We start from the raw sequence: 21,284 nt of genomic DNA, 5'->3' as shown, positions 1-21,284 counted from the left end.
ATCCGATATGTAAAAAATATCTATCGTAGTGGGTCAGTGGTGACCCTTGTCTAGACGATCTAACGGATCTCGATTAGAGATTGAAAACGAAAAACGAATCCTTGCCCTTTCAGTTCCCACGGCATCAATTGCAGGATCTACAAATTGGTTTAGAAAGCATCTGCATCCATATCCGGACCATCATCAATACTGTTCTTATCGGCTAATCTCTTGATGTATTGATTATTTTCATATTTGGTTAACCCATGCTGCGGATTATTTCTCTTAGTAGCAGCTTCGTTCTTCCCCGTAAGCCATTTCTAGCTAAAGTTACAGGATCTCATAATCTTCCTAAACATCATAACAGTGTAAAGAAAAACGAATTGTTTTCGTGACCACTTAAAATTCACATTTAAACCGTTACCAATCTCACTATTGAGCTGGTATTGCCGCCGCTCTCCTTACTAAAGTTCCTGGTCTTTTAGTTCTCTGTATAATATTTAGGCGCTAATCCCCAGGTTACCACATTTTCACCAGCTCTCGCTGTAGTAACGAGTGCCAGTACGGCAAGGTGACCCAATTGAATGTTCTCTAACGGTTTGAACAGATCGCAATCATCAGGTGCAAATGGTTCCAACATATTGGCAATTTTGTATGTCATGGAGTCAGGTTTTGGATTGATTTACAAGCCGAAATTGACCACATGGTAAACACTTGAGATTTTTAATTCCCTCCAGCATTGGTGGTATATCCAAATTATTCGATTTGATAAGTTTTGTTTGGCTTCCTCAATCACTTGAAATCGTTTCAATGGTACGCCATTGTTCTTTGAAATATTAGACGATCATTTTCTTCTATCTGTTTACATTCGGAAGTAATTTGATCTGCAAATATAGAATACTCCTCTGTTATTTCTTTTGAGTCTCAACAACCAGTCCAAGCGGCAAAATCTCTGGGAACATGGGCTTGTCTATATGGTAACACGGACACTTGGTTACTGGTTAAAATGAAGTCAGAAATAGATCGTCCGTAATCTCGCGCATGAAATGATGTGCCTGGTTACTGTTCAGAGCACATTAGATATTGAATGATTGAGATTCTGGTAGGAAGCGTGAAGCTATCGGCATGGAGAAGAATGGAGTCCCACAGGATTTGATCGAAATTCTTGAACGAACTTCCCTCTGGCTCAATATCCACTTACTTGTCCTTCACTTGAGTGTGCAAACTAAATCACTTCATCTTTACCTAGTTCCGTTGTCTTTAGAATGGTTTGTAGAAGTTCAAGTCTATTCGCTTATTCTCTCGCCTTGAAATTAGCCGCTGATCTGTGTCATGCGATGTGTTGGAGAGTACTTTACATTAGTAAGAATAGTTATCCGAGAGTATTGGTGGAGTTTTTATAGTGTCAAATGGTCCTGGACTGGTACCAAAATGATAAAAAGAGTGTTTTAGTGGCTTAATATGAGATCCATGGATAGCGATAGATTTTGAGGGAGGACAGGCTTGTTATGAATCTACTCTCATCATACGTTTTCATCCTCTATACATATGGATGTACCTACAAATCCTCCTTGAAACTTTCACAACATTTCTGTCTGCCTACAGAAGAAGTCTTGTATTTGATTAATCCGCAGAATAATTGATGGATGGCAAGGTCAATCTACTCCCATCTAATTCCTTAAGTATCTTCGTTAGTTCTACTCATCCTTAGAGCTTTACCTTTATCCGCTCCGCTTACAGCTCTCGTAAAGCACAATACAATTACAGATTTGTTGAATTGCAAAGCGTGTAAGAAACTTAAGTTATTTAGATAGCTGCACTTTGGTGGTTTGAATTATTCTACGGAGGTTTCCAATATCATCTAGTCTCTACAACAATGTCATTTCTTATGAAGCTTGTTTTTGGTGGATACAACACTAGTGAAGATCCAACAGGTGTCACAGAAGCACCTAGTGCTGATCAAGGGTCTAAGAACAACGATGGCCCCGTAGTGGAAGGTAAATTTTACCCAAGAACACTTTACAAATATAATGGTCATGATCATGAGAGTATTTTGATAGCTGTCAAGGGTAAAGTGTTTGATTGCTCACAAAGCAGACAATTCTATGGACCCAGTGGACCATACACAAGTTTTGCAGGACATGATGCGTCAAGGGGACTGGCACTCAATTCATTTGATATGGAAACTGTAAGAGGCTGGGATCAACCTATAGATACTTTAGAGGATTTGACGCCACAAGAACAAGAATCCCTAGATAGCTGGTACGAATTCTTTGAGAGCAAGTATCCATGCCTCGGGACTTTAGAACCAGAACCTGGTGTCAATGTATGATCCATTAGAGCAACCATGCTAAATAACAAAAGTTAAAATAATAACAATAACAATAAATATAGTCATCAGATTCAAAAATATATATCATATGAATTATCGGGAGAATAAAAAAGAATATTGGCTCTAGGACGTATATGAGGTGATCAATCTAGAATAAGACACTAAACGATGCTTGTTAGAGTATTTGGTAATTCTAATAAAAGTTTTCCATTGGAATAGGTTTGTTCTCATATCAGCGGAAACTGCAGTGGAGCCGCTATCAATGGAGAGTGAAGGTGCAGGTGGATTAATTGCAGGTGCTAAAGGCCCAGACTTTGATTTTTCGTTCCTTAAACGTAGATATCCATTGGGGTTATTATCATTAACATTTTCATTCTCACTAATTTCTGCAAGTCCGAGAGGTCTTCTCGCTAAACTTGGGTAATCCTTTATCCTAATAGATTGTTGCGGTGCGAATTCTAATAGTTGAGGTGAGTATGAAGTCGTATGAGATTCTTCCTCCAAATTAATACTTTTAATCACATTATTATTGTGGAAAATCACTTTTATGTCTGCATCTTTAGAGGTAGCTTTTTTAAGCGATCCAACTCTAGGGGCACATAGATGCGTTCTTTGAGTAATTGTTGTTGCAGTTTTCTTCTCAGTGACGGTAGTATCGAAAGATTTGAGTTTATATTTTCTTTTTGTCATGGGTAAGCCATAAAATTTATTCCTTTGAAGTAGTCTTAGCTGGGGAGATTTTGTACAACCTTTAGAGAATGCTGCAATTAAGAGTGGTTTTCCCTTAGAAGATCTATTTTGTAACCCTGTGGGCAAATTTACCATATCTTCAACATGGATTCCAGATATAGGACTAACCGCCAATTGGCCTTTTCTTCTAAATTTATGCAGCTTATGTAGATGCCATCTCTTCTTCAATTTTGAGCCAGTAAATACTTGTTTTATTCTTAGATAGCAGGTCGTTAAATAACGAGATTTGGATCTCCTTGGTGGGGGTGGAGCTCTCATAGTTTATCAATGGTCGATTTTAAAGTTTTAAAATTACATCGGAGTGGAATTTCCTTTATGTAGCGATAAGACAACTAAACGTTAAATCTGAACGACACAAAATCTATCCCGCCTTTATCTTGACACTAAAGCAGAAAGAAAGCTCGAATATAAAACGAATAATCATCCAAGCAATTCTACATCTAGTTGAAGCCAATAGAACAATTAAAATTTAGAACTATGAATATCTATAAATCATAAAAGAGAAAAGAAAAAAAGTAAAGTCCTTTTTCTTACTTAAACTACAAATTATGGAATGAATGCTTCTCTAGGTATGTTATTAACACTGTTTTGAAACCCCTTGATTGCCACGTCGTAGTTCCAACCACTTTGTTCCGCCAACATAAAAGTGTACTCTGCGTTTAGTTTAGTTTCTATATGCAATTTGTTCAAAAGCTCCAATTGAATTGGATTCAAACGAGTTTGTACTTCTAGTGGAAGCTGTAAAGTTGGTGCCATAGGTACAGGGGCAGGAGCTGGGGCAGACATGGGGGGCATTCCTGGTTGTTGTGGTGGAACTCCCATTGGCACAGGCAGTCCACCCATTCCAATTTGAGGTTGTGGTGGTGGTGGTGATGCATTGAGGCTGGGGTTCATTGGATCTATCTGTGGCGCTAATGGTGGTTGTGGTTGTGGTTGTTGTGGTACTGGTCCAGGCTGCTGAACCCATGCATTTGCCGCGAATGGCCTTACGGTTAACATTTCTGATGCTACCACTACTCCGGTACCAGTGGGGACGATTACCCAAGTTCTGTCAAACGATTTCTTGAAAAGTCTATTATTAGTGGAATTGTGACCATGGTTGAATCGCCTTGAACGTCCAGCACTTGATTTATTGTTAGTATCCGCATCAGGTTTACCAGTTTCTTCGAAGAATCCATGCAAAGTAACTATGAAACCATTAATTTGAGGATAAGTAACAGTTTCCATAGAATATTCATCAGGCATATCTTGTAAATGATGTTTTGTCTTCGGTATTGCTCTGAACACTTCACTCATAGCTTCAGGTCCCAGGGATAATCTTTGTTCTATAGATTTTTCACTCGAAACTTTACTAATGTTACGGGAGTGTGACAAATAGTAACCAAATGATGGATTTTGGTCAGACTCAGTTACAGACGACGGTGGTATTGATGAATCAACAGAAATTGAAAATTGGGATTGTGGTGTATAAAGACCTAAAAGTTGCATTCTATCAGTATCCCAAAAATTTAAAAAGTTCGTAACAAAATCAGTTGATGATGGTCCAATCTCATTATTTTCAAAAAAAAATGGTTGAATCTTCATTGGAATGGAATAGATTGAAGTCAATTTTTGTTCGTCTCTAATCATTACATTATCCAAAATCACTAATTTGGGGAAAAGTCTCATCATTTCTGAACGATATAGCTTATCATTCGAGATTGGATTATTTATCATCAGCAATTCTCTCAATTCCTTAAACTTATTTTTCCAAACTTCAATGGTTCTGAATCTTGATATTTGATTATTGGCCAAGCACAGATTTTTCAAATACGGAAAAGTTTGAGCTAAAGTCGTTATTCCTGAAATATCTTTCAAATTGTTGTCGGATAGGTTAATACTTTCTACAACTAGTTGTGGCTCTTTTGATGCTAATTTCATTAGCGCAGGAAACATCTTCGACTGTGTAGATATAGATGAAAAGAGTCCCTTTTGCACTAAATCAGGATCAGCATGTAAATTACCTAAATCTAACATCTTTGTCTGTGCATTATACCTTTTGTAAAGAAAATTCTTCAATAGAGTAATGGTACTATTTGCCCCTGCACCATCATTGCCCGAATCACTCAAGATTTCAAATTTCAAATTGTTACCAGCAAATCTAATACCATTCCACTTCAACAAAGATTCCGCATCTGCTCTACTTGCCACATGTCCAACCACTAATGGTCCTTCCACCATTGCATCTACAACAGAAATTCTTGTAGTTCGACTCAGAAAATTCATCAAATCTTGCACTGTAGCATTTTGCCAATTCCTCACACCAATTTTAACTCTACTTTGTAATTGCTGCTGTTGAGCAAGCATGCTTATATTATTAACATTGTTTACACCATTCATCTTTAAAACTAGGCTCCAAGAAAGGATTTTTCAACGCTAGAAAGCCAGATACCTATATTATGGCTATTGAGAAAATGTCCCTGACCACTAGCCAGAGCTTTAACAGGTCCTGAGAGCTTTAAATATCTACCTTAATTTGTTCTTTAACAGTTTTTAAAAGGTGATGTTCATCTTCATTTTTTTCTTTTCATTATTTGAAATATTTGAAAAAAACACTATGGAAAAAGTGAAAATTAACAAGAAATTGGCATTTTAAGTGGAAATTGACCATTGAGAGTTCCAGAAAATTGCTATCTACATGTATTTGGACATTTAAAATACTATATGCTAATCATTAAGGTCAATTGGTACAATACTAACCATTTTATCACCTTTTAATTCATCTCATCGCTTTTTTGATCACTCCTGACGAATCATTGGTCTATTTTGAAAGAAATCTTTAAAACTTTATATAAAAGGCCAAGTTGCAACTTGTCGAAAGCGTTAAAATTACGTTGAAATAACCCATTGAGCTTTCCAGTAGAGGCCGTTGACTATGGCACTGAATTACGATTATGATGAGACCAGTGAGACGTGGCCATTTTTCCTATTGACACTTCTATTGGTGATTCTCGTGCCCTTGACGTTATCTCAAGTGTACAGTTTATTCAATGACAGTATCGATTCTCAGGAAATTCAAGATCCACGTCAGAGATCCATTGAGAGGAAGGTAGAACAAATTAGCGATTCTCATACTGAGAGCAGTGTTTGGAGATTTAGAAGGGCATTTGGTAAGAGAAGCTCGAAAATATGGCAAAAGAGAAACATTGTTATTATTGTTGGATGGGTTCTTGTAGCAATGGTGGTCCAATCCATTAGCCAAAATGATTCAATTCAAGATTCTAGGACGGTTCTCTTTGATCCTTATGAAATTTTAGGTGTTTCTGCCAGCGCCGCAGATAGAGAGATCAAATCTGCATACAGAAAATTATCGGTTAAATTCCATCCAGATAAATTGGGTCATGATTTAGCTCCTGAAGCGAGAACAAAGATGGAAGAGATGTATGTTCAAATTACCAAGGCTTACGAATCTTTAACAGATGAAAACGTTAAGGAGAATTATTTGAGATATGGTCACCCTGATGGTCCACAGAGTACCTCTCATGGTATTGCTCTACCAAGATTCTTAGTCGATGGTGCTGCATCTCCATTGGTGGTCTTATCTTATATTGTTTTGCTTGCATTGATTATGCCTTATTTCGTTAGTCAATGGTGGTCAAGAACTCAAGCCTACACCAACAAGGGAATCCATACAAGAACCGCTTCTCATTTCGTTGATAGATTGATAAATTACAAACCATCTGAAGTTATCACCGTGGAGTTAATTATCCATTGGTTATCCGAAGCCTATGAATTTGAACTTCTCTACCCAAATTTGACTGCAGATGATTTTGAACAAATTTTACTTGATCACATTAATAGAAGAGATTCCTCCAAGATTGCAGATACTAACGCTAAGTATAGAATTGTGGCCAAGTGCCATTCTCTATTGCACGGGCTGTTAGATATTGCTTGCGGATTTAGGAACACCGATATTGCCATCTTTACCATTGAAACTTTCAAATGTATTGTACAAGCCGTACCTCACACACCCTACCGTCAAATTTTACAGCTACCCAATGTCAACAAGACTAGATTTTTGGAAGGTCTTACAGATGAAGTCCATACCGTGGGTAAACTTTTCACCTATGATGATAAAAAAATTGGACAAATGTTGGGCATTGACGATGAAGATCTTTTGAAGGAAACCTTGACCGTGGCGGCAAATATCCCACAATTGAGAGTGCTAAAGGCAGAATTCGTGGTCCCCGGTGAAAAACAGGTAACACCATTGTCTACCCCACATATCTCTGTTAAAGTTTTAGTACATTCAGCAAAACAAAGAGTGATTCCAGCAGATAAATTCCCTGCTGAAATGCTGGAAGAATCTGAAGATTTTGAACACCAAAGAGATCCGTTTGTTATTATGGAGCAAGAGCCATTAATTCCTTATTCATATGCACCATATTTCCCTACAAAGAGACGTAACGCCTTCTGCTGTTTGGTAGGACTACAAAAAGATGGTAAATTAATTCAAACTCCTGTTGTTGTTCAAAAACTTTCTCTTGTGAACTTGGATAAAGATCTTGACAAGAGAACCGTTAAGGAATTGGGACCTAGTTTCAAACCAGAAGAATGGAAGATCGCAACAATCAAACTACCTCTAGGACAGCAGGCCCCAGCTGAGAATGGTGATGTCTATTTCAGAGTTATCATAAAATCAACAGACTATTTCACTACAGATTTAGACTTCAGCATTTGCATGCACGTCACATCGGCTCCAGTGCAAGAACCACAAGAAGTGGAGGAAGATGAAGAGACCGAAAACGATTCTGCTGAGGAAGATGAAGAAGAAGACGACGATGAGGAAGGAAGCGATAGTGACTACAGTGACATCGACACGGATACAGAAGTCGAAGAGGATAGTGGGAAGGTTAAAAACACTTAAGAATATTTTCCAATTTTTAGTTATTTCTCCATATTTGTCTATACTATGTACGCTAGAAAGAAATAAAATATGCATTACTTTACTTTACTTTACTCTACTACTTTATATTAAAATGTCTTTTTCAATACCAGGGCATTGGCTGAACCCGTTGTATTCTTATAATAATCTAAAAGAACATCACCATCTTGCTCAAATCCACGCTTTTTGTACCAGGTTATAGCACGAACGTTATCGGAAGCAACGTGGACGTATAAGGCATGTTGGTAATGTTTCTTGGCCTCACTTTCCACATACTCTAACAACTTAGTGCCAATACCCTTCCCGCTGTAATGTTCCAACACCGCTAGAACTTCGATGTACATACCATGAGGTAGGATCCCACCTTTCTTGTTAGCTATAAGTTTAGCCTTAACTGCACCAACTGCAACTTCACTGTAGAATGCTAATTGAGCAAAGGAAGTTTCTTTACCATTTTTATTCTGAACGATCTCTTGAAAGAAAGAATCTGGATATTGCACTGGTAGGATAGAATTGGTTAACTTCACAAAAGTTCCCAACCTATTGGCATAGACGTTATCTAAGGAGACTATATCGCGGGACATTGAGGTGCTAAAGGGTTTACTTTGCTGCCTTTTGGACGATAAACTCAGTTAATTATAAAGTGTCTAAAGATTTTTTTTTTTTCACTTCTATCATATGTAGAGATGTTAATATATTACTAGTGTACAAAAGAAAATGGCAGAGGAATATTGTTCTTCTTATTGTAAATCCTCTAGCAATTTCTTCAAGCTATTGGCACTCTTACCGGTTTCACCACCTTCTTTGATATATATGTCTAGTTGCCTGTGAATAATGGGCAGATTTTGCTCCTTCAACACACGTTGACGAGCGCCTAAATCTTGAGTAGATAGGTCTACCATAGTGGACGGGCTATCTTTGGTTTGCAACTGCCTGGTGAATAGTTTCAAATACTCATAAGGTTGTGGATAATCCGGAATTAAGTGCTGGTTTGTCGAACTTCGCAACTCAGTGTCTGTATCTGCCTGTACTGACTCTTGACAGCCTTGTCTAATAAGTTCATATAGTGTATCCATATAGGCAGCTGTCTGCTTAGCATTGAGCTTCCTAGCACTTTGAGATTTGGTCTGATTCCAACCCAGTAGCGAGAACAATCCTGTAAGCAGTTTGACAAATGCCTGCCTACAGATCTCATCACCACAGTACTTTAGCAAGCATGAAAGAAATTTAGCAGAATCAGCTTGGATCGCGGAAGTAATGTGTGTCATTGCCATATTCACATAAAGAACTAGCATTTTACAAAGAAGCTTTAGCACCTGATCGTTATGCTGGCCAACTTCATTGAAGAGATCCATTAGTGTACTTCGTACCTGTCTACTTTCATCACACATCAGTGGGATACATTGGGTTAAAAGTGGAGTCATCATCCTTGTATTTATAATAGTTGGTATCATCTTTTGAAATGTTTGTAAGGTTTCTTTCCTGACCGTTGAGTTATGGTGCTTCAAAAGTGATAGTCGTTTGGTCAAATCATCATCGTGTTCACCCAAATGCTGATTCTTCACTGAAATCGTTCGAGATACAAATGAAGTATCAGTAACATTACTAGCTTTAGCCTTGGGTTTACCAACTTTGAGTTTCTTCTTCTGGAAATCTTGAGCCTTCTGCTTCTGCTTCTTAGTCTTTGACATCTTGAGGATCTTTCAAATCGGTTCGAGATATACAGAAGAACTCCTTTAAGGCTTTGTATTTCTGTGCGATGAGCATCTCATCTCATCTTATCTCATCTCATGTCTTAAATTTTTCACTCTTAATTACAAGTGAAAAATTCCAGTACTTCAATATACTACAAAAAGTTAAACTATTTGACCAGAATTTTAGGGTTTCAAGGCCTGAAATGAGTTCTAGAGCATTGAGAAAGCTTCAAAATGACCAAGAATTGTTAGATTCTCTTCTTGGATCCCCCAAAACTAGTGATGAAAAGCCTAAAAAATCCGATATAGAGTCTAAGACTCAAAATGCAAATATATTCGCATTGATGAATGATGGCGATGACGAAGAAGGATCTGATCGTGAAGTTGACCAGAATCAGGAGTCTCCAAAGAACCAGGAGGAAGAAAAGCCCAAGGTGCAGCTTCCTACCAGGTCTCAAAAGAAGGCAAAAAAGAAGAATAAGAAATCCTCTAAGGGCAGTAAAAAATCCGAGGAACCTCTAGAGGAATCTAATAATGATGACGATGATGACAATGATGATGGTGAATTAGAAGCTATGATTCAGCAGTACAAGAAACATGATGCATTGAAATATGGTGTACAAGATTTCGATCATAAAGAAGATGAAGAATATGATATTACTCTAGAGTCCTTTGCTCATGCCTGTAAATTCTATGATTTGAAAAATGATAGCGGTTTTACTCAATTCCCAGCATCTTGTCTACAGTGCTGTACTGGTTTCTTCAATAATGATTTCAGGAAACTAGATCCTCATTTTGAATTTAAGTTATTATTCGATGATATTTCTGCTGAATCCCTGGAAGATATTGAATCTATGAGCTCTACCCATATCTCACCTCAACAGTTGAAGCAGGTCCAACGTTTAAAACGTTTAGTGAGGAATTGGGGTGGTAAAGACCATCGCAGTGTGCCCACAGGACCAGGTAGTGCAGCACATCGTTTACAATTCACCAAAATTCAGGAAGATTGGTTACCAACCCCCAGAGGTGAACTATCTATGCAATCTCTGGGAACGGATGACCTTTGTGAATGGCAATTGTGGCAAAGACCCACAGATTGGAAAGACGTTGTTGAGGAAGACGTCAACAATTGGAGGAAAAAAGTGTCTTTTTACAAATTCGAACCGCTAAATCCTGATATCAGCAAAAAAGCAATGACAGAATTCTACCTAAGTGTAATACTACACCCAGATCATGAAAGTTTGATCCATTTAATATCATCCAAATTCCCATACCACGTACCTGCTCTTCTGCAAGTGGCTCTCATTACCATAAGACAAGGTGATAGGTCTAACACTAGTGGCTTAATTCAAAGAGCATTGTTTGTATTTGATCGTGCCTTGAGAGCAGGCATTAAATTTGACTCCCTCTCATGTCAATTACCATACACCTATTTCTTCAACAGACAATTCTTTTTGGCTATCTTTAGATACATTCTTTTATTGGCTCAAAGAGGTGCTGTTGCTACCGCTGGTGAATGGTGCAAAGCTCTATGGTCATTGAGTCCTCTTGAAGATCCTTTAGGTTGCAGATATTTCATTGATCACTATTTACTTTTGAACAAGGAATACCATTATTTGATAGAACTCTCCAAATCTCCATTGATGACTTGTTACAGACAGTGGTATACATTGGGACTTGCCCTTGGTACTGTTCTCAGTTATTTACGTCTAGAAAATCCTCAGAGTGCTCGTGAAGAATTAGTGAGAGCATTCAAATACCATGCCCATTCGTTAGCATCATTATTTGTAGAAAAGTTAAGAGGTGACCCAAGTTTGACCCAGGGATTGGAATTCCAAGCTGATTCCACTCAAGTGTTAGAAACGAAAGCCTATGGTACTAGATTTGGCATATCGTGGCAGAAACCTGAAAATCTAAACTTCCTCAATACTGAATTGACAAATCTATTCAAGAAATTCCAAACTCAAGATTTAGAAATTGCACCCGCTGTATCTCAAGAAGAAGTAACGGTTAATCCATTTTTCGTTGAAGGTATACCAGTTAATCTATTGAGATTTTCTGTTCTTTCTGAAGAATCTCCAGTGATGGCAAGTATTCCTACTTCTGTGTGGTCAAATCACGAAGTTTACGAGTTTGACATTTTGCCGCCCACACCAACAACTAAGGAATCAAGAGACTTTGTTGAAGACGTCAGGACGTTTATCAATGATCAAGAATTGGCAAGATCTCAAATGGATGTAGATCAAGACGAAGCTCTATTAAGTCAAATAAGACAGTTATCATTGGAACAGTTCTTGGAAGAAAATCCAAATGTAGCACCAGAATGAAACTTAAATTTCAAATTTTGAAAATTTATTAATATAGTTACATAAATACACATTTTATAATAATCTCAAATATAATAATAATAATAATGATAATAAGTCTGGTGAAATCAAATCAAATCAAATCAAATAGAATCAAAAATCAGAAAGGCGAATAATAAAACCAAAAAAAAAAAAAAAAAAAAAGAAGAAAAAAAAAAGTACCGAATATATGAAGAATACAATTTTGTTTACATTCTGTGCACCCGAATTGAAAATGTCCCTCTAAAGTTCCCAACAGTAATAATAACAGTAATAATAGCAGTAAAGATTATTATTATCATCATCACCCTGCTAATATAAGATAGTATTCTTAAAACTCATTCATTTGCTCAGTTTTGAATCAATTGAATCATTGTCCCTACTACCTCTTTCTATAATGTTACTCCTCTGAGCATTATTAGAATCTGGAGTCGGTATGGAGAATCCCCTCCTTGGTGCGTCAAAATCTTCTTCATAACTGTCATCAGAATTACTGTACCTTGTCCTTGATACTGAATCAATTCTGACACTATTACCATTACCATTATTATTATTATTATTATTACTACTACTACTATTATTGTTATTATTATCATTACCATTATTGTTCTTATTATTGTCATCATTATTATTATTACTGCTACCATTATTATTACCGTTATTAATGTTGCTGTTAGTACTTGCACCACTACCACGACTGGTATTTCTCATCGGTTGTTGGTTGGGTTTACGATGAATCGGTTTAGTAATTTTATTGTGCTGTTTAGTCACATAGTTCTTTGAAGACGGAGTATGATTACCTTGAAACGGTCTTCTACGGGGAAAGGATCCTGCTGCTTGTTGTGGATAATAAGTACCTGGTGGGAAACTTTTAGATGTTGCCGATGGGACTTTTGATCCATATGGCGAAGTTAAAACTTGAGGTGCCCAAGGATTTTGAGCCACTTGAGCGTACGGGTTTCTTGCTGAAATTGGAGTAGATCGATAACTTGGTGTAAAAGGTTTCGGTATATATGCAGAAGCTGAAGGGGGATGAACAGGTTGTTGTTGAAAAAACCCCCAATTAAAAGGTTCCTGTGGTAAAAAATAAGCTTGATCATAACCTTCTTGAGAAGAAAAAAGTTCATCATATCCATATGTTCCCATTTCACCTGCAAAATTAGCCATATCAGCTGGGCCATTACTGACTGCGGACGGCGGATAGTAACCAGAATGAAGACCACTATAATATTTTTGATAAGGATTAAGGTACTGATGCGAATGTTGTTGTTGTTGTTGTTGTTGTTGCTGTTGTTGTTGTTGCTGCTGCTGTTGTTGTTGTTGCTGCTGTTGTTGTTGTTGCTGCTGTTGTTGTTGTTGCTGCTGTTGCTGCTGCTGCTGCTGCTGCTGTTGTTGAGCTTGTAACTGTTCTTGTTGTTGAATTTCTGAATCGTCTGTCAAACTAGGTCCAAAACTTTCATTAGCATTTTCCGAATCTGTACCTTTCATGTAGGAAAAGTCCTTAGGCACAGTATTTGGAGAATCGAATTTTTCCTTTACGGCAGAAGTTGATGCATAGTATTTACCATTTGTCATAAAATGAGATCCTGTACCAGATACTGGCATCGGGAAAAGCGTATGAGCAGAGTAAGGGGAAAATCTTGCAATGGTTGCGGTAGGCGGCATAAATTCATCACTACCAACAACGCCTGCGCCATCGTAAAGCGCCGATGGTTGTAGGAATGAAACACCCGGTTGGACTCCCATCATTACATCTGCTTCTTCTTCTTCTTCTGGGTTTGGATATTCAATTTCCACTGGGAAATAATCTAGAGGGAAATCACCTCTATCACCATTATCAATGACAACCATATCATCTTTGAAAATTTCTGATGGCTTCTCGCCTGTATTCAAGTCCAAAGTGCTTGGTTCTACAACCAATTTCTGTGGTGCGAAGCTGGTAATACCGCTTTGTGATGAAGACGACAGGTCTGGTTCAGTCTTAATGTGTGGGGTAAAAGTCTCTGCATCAGTCATAATATCAGTTGTCAATTGCATCGGTGTTGAATCTGTTTGCTCCATACTTTGACCGGTATGAACTGTATTTGTTGAACTGGTAACAGCACCTGCGCTAAGAGATCCATTGCCGCTGTCCACACTACTGACACCGGCAGAAGTGGTATTAGAAGAAGAATTCGTATCATTTTCGTACCGACTTCTCGCCGTCTCCAAATGTCTTAACAACTGTTCATATAGTGGTTTAGAAGACAAAGAATCAAACTTAAAGGATCTTGCAGGTTCAACAGTGGGTTTTGTTGTTGACGGCTGCCCCATACTTTCTCTTTTAAGATCTCTTTCTAACGCATCTGCAAATAATTTATCGTGAGGTACACTAAACCAAAAGAATACTTTCTGCTTCTTTTGAGTCTTAAGACACATATTTCTAAACAAAAATGATAGAAACGCAGATTTCGATTGTTCTAACGTCGCATCAATACCACATTTCAAATTTCTTAAGTCTGAAAATATCCCTTCTTCAAATTTTTTCTTCTGTATACCTCCCTACCAAATTTCTGCATCCTGTACATACAGCATTTAACAATATCTGTTCCTGTAATATAATAGAGACTATTCCAAAACACACACGAGACAAATCCTTGATCACTGTTTAAATAGTACCTTCTGATAATCTGGTTTTCCTGCCAATTAACAGGTGCTGTAGCCAAAAAGAACTTTAGATCTTCAATCAATCTCAGTGATTCCTCCACATCATCAGGTGGTAAACCATCATTCTTACCGTCGACAATACCCCCAGACTTTAAAACTTCCTCGGTACGGCTTCCTGTAGGACGTACTTTCATTTCAATTTCTTCTTTAATCCCCAATGCACGATTGTGTTGATTTCTGACAGTATAATTACCCCTACTATTAATCTATTGTTTAAGTCCCCTTTTATACTATTATGTCACTTCCTTTGTTAACAATTGGATCTACAACTTTCTTAGGGCCGTCAGACTGCCAGTTACGAACTGATCTCTGGGCAAATGAGATTTTAGATCCTGTATCAGTCTGTGAAGTTAAGCTTGAAAATGAGTAACAGAAGTATTCTTGGTGTATGTATTCCAGCTTTAACGTTAACTAATACTCTTTTAAAGGATCCAGCATCCTTGCCCGTGTTTCATCTTAGATTCGTGATCCCCAAATGTGCGTTTCAACTTGAAACACGGTCACGTGATGTTACAGGATGATACGGCTGTCGCAATATGAAACGGCGGTATCATATGAACAATAGCCATAACCGCGATAATGGGAAGAGAATGGCAACAAACAATAAGTTATCAATTTTTGAAAATATTGTGGATTAATCGAAATTCGATCTAAATAATCTAAACCGTTGTGGATCGAAACTTTTACTCAACCAGGTTCAAATTATCTTGACTGAAACCCTTACTCCATCAATTGCGTAGTTTTAAACAAAAAAGCATTGAGTGGAGAACAGAAGACATGCTTCTGTCTTGCTCAAACCAAAGATTGAAAATAAAGCTCTCGGTTATATAGCTTCCCATAATTTAGCAATGTATAGCGTCACAAAATTTTATCTAACATTTTCGAAATCTTGCAAAGTTTCTAGAATGTGGTACACTTGTATCAGAGAAGCATACTCTTACGGTTTACATTTATATGGCACCTCGATGCTGCATTACTCTTTCAAAGAATGTGTCATAATAGAGGAAAACAATATCGTTGTGCCTAGCGTCAATCATCCGACTCCGGGAAGACGTAAAAGAAAATACTAATAATAACTCGCTATTTACTTTAATTTTTTAAGCCGTTCAAGATGGCTCTTGAATGATGTACAAGATACTTGCATTGTTCCTCGAGGAAAATTCTTAGAGGAACGTTGGCGGGTAAATTCATGATACATAGGATGTAACTTGCAATTTTCAACTCCATATATGTAGGAGAATTGACGAATGGTTTGTCTTGGAGCAACTTCTCAAACTGTAATAATACTTTTTGACACCTTTCGAGAATGGGGCCCATTATTTCCAGCAAGCTTGCTGACTTGTAAGACACTGCTGTAGACTCCATGTTTTTCGCCAACACTTTATGACGAAGATGGAACTCATTTCTTTTAATCAATGACAATTTTAAGCTTTGTACAACTAACCGTTGAACCAATGAGTTATTACGCCCTGGAGAGGATTCAAATGAGTACAATTTTAAGAAATCATCGTCGTCCAAATGGTAAAGAACTTGTGTAATCCAACAGTCGTATATTACATGGTCTAGCAGTGAAATGTACATCAACTGTTGAGGTTCTTCAGCAGCTCTATTCTTCAAAGTATCCTGAATACTATCTGCTGACCTGATGAATCTTTTGTTATGACCTTCTACCAAAATGGGAAGAGACTCGTTCTGGGTCGCTAAAGGTGATAGAAGTGCCATCTTCTGTTGTGGTTTTGACGGTCTACCTGATTCAGCTCTAGTCACTTGTGGTAGCTTTAACGAATTCTTCTTACACAGTGCTAATTGTGCATACAGACACCAGGGATCTGTCGCTAGAGCAACGTCTGAGCTAGATTCCTGAAATGTATTGTAGACACCCAGCGTAAAGGTATTATTGATATCATCTTGCACAGCGTTGGGACCTTGGAAATCGTATGTTCTTTGTGCAAACTCATAATTCATAGCATCATCACGTTTAGAGATTGGTGGATAAGTCTGTAGAGGGAAATGATCAAAGAGGGCCTTTACTGGTCCTGGTACAGCAAATATAGTCATTGAAGAATAGAAGTTCTATAGCTTGATTATATTTCGCACTCTCTATGTAGTATATTGGTGAAATATTCGATCGATGAGCTAGAATGAAAACACCCCGAAAAAAAGTTGAATACATACAATGCAGATACGTTAAGTAATATTACATATTCTTCTTGAATCGCAGGACTCTTAGCAACGAGTCCAATGGGTATACAGGTGCTATATTGGTGGCAAATAAAATATTTGCAGCTTCGCCTTTTTTCATGCCACTTGTATAGCGCTTTATGTCCTCAGAGTTCAATGAATCCATCAGATCGGATCTTTTGGTCAATCTTGATGTCAGTTTCTTATGGATGGCGGATTTTTGTTTTGATGTAGCCGGATCAGTTCTCCATTTAGCAAATTTAGTAAAATTTCGTACAGGACCTTCACCAGTCTTGCTAGTTGACAAATCTGATATAACCTGTTCAACATTACCCAGGATCTGCATCAGATTATCGGTTGAAAGCAATTCTCTCGGTACATACCTCGTCGATGTAACATCTCTCAAGTATATGGGTATTTCGCGATACAGTTTCAAGGTGTAATTGAACTTTGTTGCCTTGATACCCTCTTTGTAAATCCTTAAATGATGGCCACTGAGTAACGATAACCCCCAAGAGTTTTTGGCAAATTTCACAAAGGGATAAGGAGAAGAGTTCAGTAAGGAATCATCAGAGCTAGTGCCAGCGGTTGGCAATGTGGAGTCTCCATGTTCCTGATTGTAAAAACTTTTGAAATTCTCGAATGTAGTCAGCGTTAAATCGAAGCATGATTTGTTTTTCATCCAATTGTTAAATGATTCGTTTTCCAATTTCTGTACTTCCGAATGTTTCTTTTTGGTGGCGGTTATCTGTTCTTTGATTTCTTGTAAATCTTGCAGAGTAGCACCATCCAAATCTCCTTGGAAATTATCAATACCAGCCAAAGTGGGTACAGAAACTACTCCAATATCAGATGCACCTACAAAATCTATTATATGGCAGAAGTCTTTTGAATGATGCAATCTTAACCCTCTTCCTATCATTTGCACAAGAAGGCTACGTGACCTCGTAGGACGACACAATAAGATGCAGTCTATACCTGGCATATCTGTCCCCTCTGTAAAAATCCCACAATTTATAAGCACTTTAACATCACCCTTTTTGAAATTATCTATGATTTGATCCCTTTCTCTTGCCTTAGTTTCAGAAGTAACGCATTCAGCCTTGATACCATATGAGACGAATAAGTGATGCAATGCTTTCACATGCTTTATATCCACCGCAAAGAGTAATGTCGAATTAAACCCACCTGGTTGTTCTTTACTCTTGTGCAAATATGTTTTCAATACAAGTCCATTAATCTCTGGAATATTCATAACCCGAGATAATTGGTCCAGTTTAAAATCATCTGAACCCGATGCTCTTTCCACAGAATTCAAATCTGCATCAATTTTTACAGTAGTAAATTTGCCTTCACATAACCAATTGTCATTTATCATCTCTAGGATCCCCTTATGATAAACAATTTCATCCATAACGGTTGACAAAGCCTTATGATCTGCTCTTTCAAATGTTGCACTGAATCCAACCACTGGAATGTCCTTTTTAAAATGATCTAGAATTCGAAGATAGGAATTGGCTACGGCATGATGAGCTTCATCCACAATGACTAAATCGATATCGGTGGATTCGTAATTGTCGAGTCGTCTAATCAACGATTGCACAGATGCAACAATAACATCACAATCCTTCACATCTTGACACACGTACTTACCCATCTCAATCTGTATTCTTGCCAGAGGCATAAATTTCTTTATAGTCTGAGCAGCCTGTAGGACCAATTCTCGACGGTGAACAAGTACTAATGCTCTATGAGGTGTCTGCTGCGATAGTTGCTTGATCAAATTAGCAAATATAACGGTTTTACCACCACCCGTAGCCAGCGAAACGCCTATACGTCTTTTATTATCTTTCAGGCTCTCGAGACACTTGTCAATGACATGTTGCTGGTAATCACGTAGTTGTACGGCCTGTGAATACCATCTAAGAGGCTTAGAAAATGTCAAACAACGTCGCAGAAGCCTAAACATTGACCTCCCAGTACCCTCAAGTTTCTAAAGGTTAAACAGTATGCCTTGAGATGAGGTGCTGAATCAAGGTCCCTTCGATGGTTTACCCGCACAGAGAAACCCGATAAAATGACAACAATACCGATGGGAACAATACGGACTTGAATTAGCCGCCATTCAATGGTTCTCTGATCTCAGTTTACTCGACTACAGCTAGCTTCATGATACTTATGAAATTCTGTGATTAGTAAGGATAATATAACACATTCGTTAGTGGGTTCTAAGCATCAGCAGGAAGACATATATGGGCACCGCATCAACACCAAGTAATACCATCCTCCAACATAATACAATCAACTCTTTAATTCAGTTCTTCATTTTACCCGCTGACCTTGAATCTACTGCAATGGTAAACATCTTAAAAATGGTGGTCAGTACTTTTAACTAAAATATAACTTACTGGCGAGCTGATTCACAACCCTAGATCGATACATGAATTGAAAATTACCTTCAAATCTTCAGCTATTTAAGAATATATATACTTATTTCTTTTGACCATACGCCCTGGTGGCATATTTACCATCTTTTACAATGACATCTTGAGGACGGTAGTCAAATTTCTTGGTAAAATAACTCTGTAGAATGTTCTTGACACCTTCGGCATATCTTTGTTGAGCATCCAAAGAAGTACCGCTGATATGGACAGTCATAGCATTGCCTATTTGATCCTTGTTATTCATGGATCTCCATGGATGGTTCTTTGGTGCTGGTTGTACATCCCAGACGTCACCACCATAACCTGCTAATTTTCCAGATTTTACAGCATCAGCTACATCTTGAGCATTACAGATAGCACCTCTAGCGGTATTAACCAAGTAAGCACCCTCCTTCATATGGGATAACAATTCCTTGTTGAAAAGACCCTTAGTACCTTCGTGTAATGGTGCATTAATAGTAACCACATCAGATTTAGATACCATGTCTTCCAATCTCTCTACTCTTTGCACAATATCACCTCTACCGTTAAGCAATTGACTCACATCGTTTAATCTCTTGACGGCTTCAGCTGGTAAATCCTGATAATCGTAGTAGTACAGTTTCTTTGGATTGAACGCAATCAATCTCTCCAGGACTCTGTAGCCAATTCTACCTGCACCTACGGTAGAAATAACTTTATCTTCTAAGTCATATTCATTCTTGGCAACACCTGCGATATCCCATTCACCATTGACTGCTTGAGCGTGACCACCGTTGTAGTTTCTCAATAATACCAAAATCGTCGTCATAACATGCTCAGCAACAGAACTGACATTAGATCCTGTAACTTCCACGACGGTAATATTTCTTTTATTGGCGGCATCCAAGTCCACATGATCAGAACCCACACCAGCAGTAACTGCTAGTTTCAAATTAGGAGCCTGATCAATTCTAGATTTAGTGATATATGCAGGATAAAATGGTGTTGTAATCACAATTTCTGCATCTTTCAATTCTTTGTCCACCCTGGAAGTAGGTTCAGGATCCTTGTCAATGGTACTAACCAGTTCGTACCCATTAGATTCGATAAAATTTCTAATACCCAATTCATTTTCAATAGCACCTAATAATTTAGATTGTTCTTTTGCATGCTTTCCACCTTCATAAAGAACTAGTAGAACTTTACCCTTCGCCATATTAGTTGATGAAGTGGAAAAAGTCTTTGGAAAACTGAATTTCTTGGCGACATTAGCAGAACGCATTGCAGTGCTATTAGAGACACCGCTTACGACTCTTGCAGATAATTGGGGTAGTCTAAACATTTTTTTTTATTTTGTATTGTTTGATTAGATAGGTTTTTCTGATTTCTATTTCTTAATGTTACAAGAGAAGGTGTTTAGACTGCTCTACCATCAACTAAGTCTCCATTTATATATCCCAAGTTTCTCTACCATCTAAAAGAATATGGAGCGGATGATACTCGAAACATTTAATTGGGTTTTATTTTAATTCTTATAATTTTACTATACTAAGGTTAATGCGCTTCCGCTGTCGCCGCTTTCCTAATAGGGACACTCCGACGTCGAAAGACAAGAGGATATTATACCGTTAAAGCGGTCAATGTCTTCTATAGACGACCACCAAACCACTGGTTCAACAGTCAGGATCATTTTAGATGGTATTGTAGTTTGTAAGACGATTATAATTGAAATTGGCAGATAAGTGTAATGTCACGTGACCTACGATGGACCAGGCGAGATGATAACCAGAGAAGATATTATAGATACGAGGGACCCATACTTACCTAAGTACTGCCATCATGGTATCCTAGCCATGTCCTCACTACCACTCAAAGATGAAATTGTACAGATTATAGTCAAGTGCCATTTGTCACGTGATTTATTTTAGGGCTTAACTCCAGAACTTAGGGCTCCCTTTTTGCTAGAAC

General features: G+C 37.9%; 10 protein-coding genes across 10 annotated transcripts; 3 read left to right on the top strand and 7 right to left on the bottom strand.

Moving 5' to 3' along the window:
* Nucleotides 1-1,855: 1,855 nt before the first annotated feature.
* Nucleotides 1,856-2,311, top strand: DAP1 (Dap1p; the record flags this gene model as incomplete). Its single annotated transcript, XM_002496868.1, has 1 exon — nt 1,856-2,311. The coding sequence occupies one exon, from the start codon at nt 1,856-1,858 to the stop codon at nt 2,309-2,311; it is 456 nt and encodes a 151-aa protein (XP_002496913.1).
* A 123-nt stretch (nt 2,312-2,434) lies between these two features.
* Nucleotides 2,435-3,319, bottom strand: OSW1 (Osw1p; the record flags this gene model as incomplete). Its single annotated transcript, XM_002496867.1, has 1 exon — nt 2,435-3,319. The coding sequence occupies one exon, from the start codon at nt 3,317-3,319 to the stop codon at nt 2,435-2,437; it is 885 nt and encodes a 294-aa protein (XP_002496912.1).
* Nucleotides 3,320-3,607: 288 nt separating this feature from the next.
* Nucleotides 3,608-5,440, bottom strand: MEX67 (Mex67p; the record flags this gene model as incomplete). The annotated part of the gene is made up of 1 exon (XM_002496866.1): nt 3,608-5,440. The coding sequence occupies one exon, from the start codon at nt 5,438-5,440 to the stop codon at nt 3,608-3,610; it is 1,833 nt and encodes a 610-aa protein (XP_002496911.1).
* Nucleotides 5,441-5,975: 535 nt separating this feature from the next.
* Nucleotides 5,976-7,967, top strand: SEC63 (protein-transporting protein SEC63; the record flags this gene model as incomplete). Its single annotated transcript, XM_002496865.1, has 1 exon — nt 5,976-7,967. One exon carries the CDS (start codon nt 5,976-5,978, stop codon nt 7,965-7,967), a length of 1,992 nt encoding a protein of 663 aa, XP_002496910.1.
* Nucleotides 7,968-8,074: 107 nt separating this feature from the next.
* Nucleotides 8,075-8,569, bottom strand: NAT5 (peptide alpha-N-acetyltransferase subunit NAT5; the record flags this gene model as incomplete). The annotated part of the gene is made up of 1 exon (XM_002496864.1): nt 8,075-8,569. One exon carries the CDS (start codon nt 8,567-8,569, stop codon nt 8,075-8,077), a length of 495 nt encoding a protein of 164 aa, XP_002496909.1.
* A 156-nt stretch (nt 8,570-8,725) lies between these two features.
* Nucleotides 8,726-9,676, bottom strand: IPI1 (Ipi1p; the record flags this gene model as incomplete). The annotated part of the gene is made up of 1 exon (XM_002496863.1): nt 8,726-9,676. The coding sequence occupies one exon, from the start codon at nt 9,674-9,676 to the stop codon at nt 8,726-8,728; it is 951 nt and encodes a 316-aa protein (XP_002496908.1).
* A 68-nt stretch (nt 9,677-9,744) lies between these two features.
* On the top strand, nt 9,745-12,006 carry RQC1 (Rqc1p; the record flags this gene model as incomplete). Its single annotated transcript, XM_002496862.1, has 1 exon — nt 9,745-12,006. One exon carries the CDS (start codon nt 9,745-9,747, stop codon nt 12,004-12,006), a length of 2,262 nt encoding a protein of 753 aa, XP_002496907.1.
* A 3,813-nt stretch (nt 12,007-15,819) lies between these two features.
* Nucleotides 15,820-16,788, bottom strand: SAM35 (SAM complex subunit SAM35; the record flags this gene model as incomplete). Its single annotated transcript, XM_002496861.1, has 1 exon — nt 15,820-16,788. The coding sequence occupies one exon, from the start codon at nt 16,786-16,788 to the stop codon at nt 15,820-15,822; it is 969 nt and encodes a 322-aa protein (XP_002496906.1).
* Nucleotides 16,789-16,927: 139 nt separating this feature from the next.
* On the bottom strand, nt 16,928-18,880 carry IRC3 (double-stranded DNA-dependent ATPase; the record flags this gene model as incomplete). The annotated part of the gene is made up of 1 exon (XM_002496860.1): nt 16,928-18,880. The coding sequence occupies one exon, from the start codon at nt 18,878-18,880 to the stop codon at nt 16,928-16,930; it is 1,953 nt and encodes a 650-aa protein (XP_002496905.1).
* A 521-nt stretch (nt 18,881-19,401) lies between these two features.
* Nucleotides 19,402-20,658, bottom strand: ZYRO0D10780g (formate dehydrogenase; the record flags this gene model as incomplete). Its single annotated transcript, XM_002496859.1, has 1 exon — nt 19,402-20,658. The coding sequence occupies one exon, from the start codon at nt 20,656-20,658 to the stop codon at nt 19,402-19,404; it is 1,257 nt and encodes a 418-aa protein (XP_002496904.1).
* Between the last annotated feature and the right edge of the window lie 626 nt (nt 20,659-21,284).

This window comes from Zygosaccharomyces rouxii (assembly GCF_000026365.1).
Source record: "Zygosaccharomyces rouxii strain CBS732 chromosome D complete sequence".
Classification (NCBI taxonomy): Eukaryota; Fungi; Ascomycota; class Saccharomycetes; order Saccharomycetales; family Saccharomycetaceae; genus Zygosaccharomyces; species Zygosaccharomyces rouxii.
The sequence above is the reverse complement of the archived record's forward strand: the minus strand, read 5'-3'. Positions and strand labels throughout refer to the sequence as shown.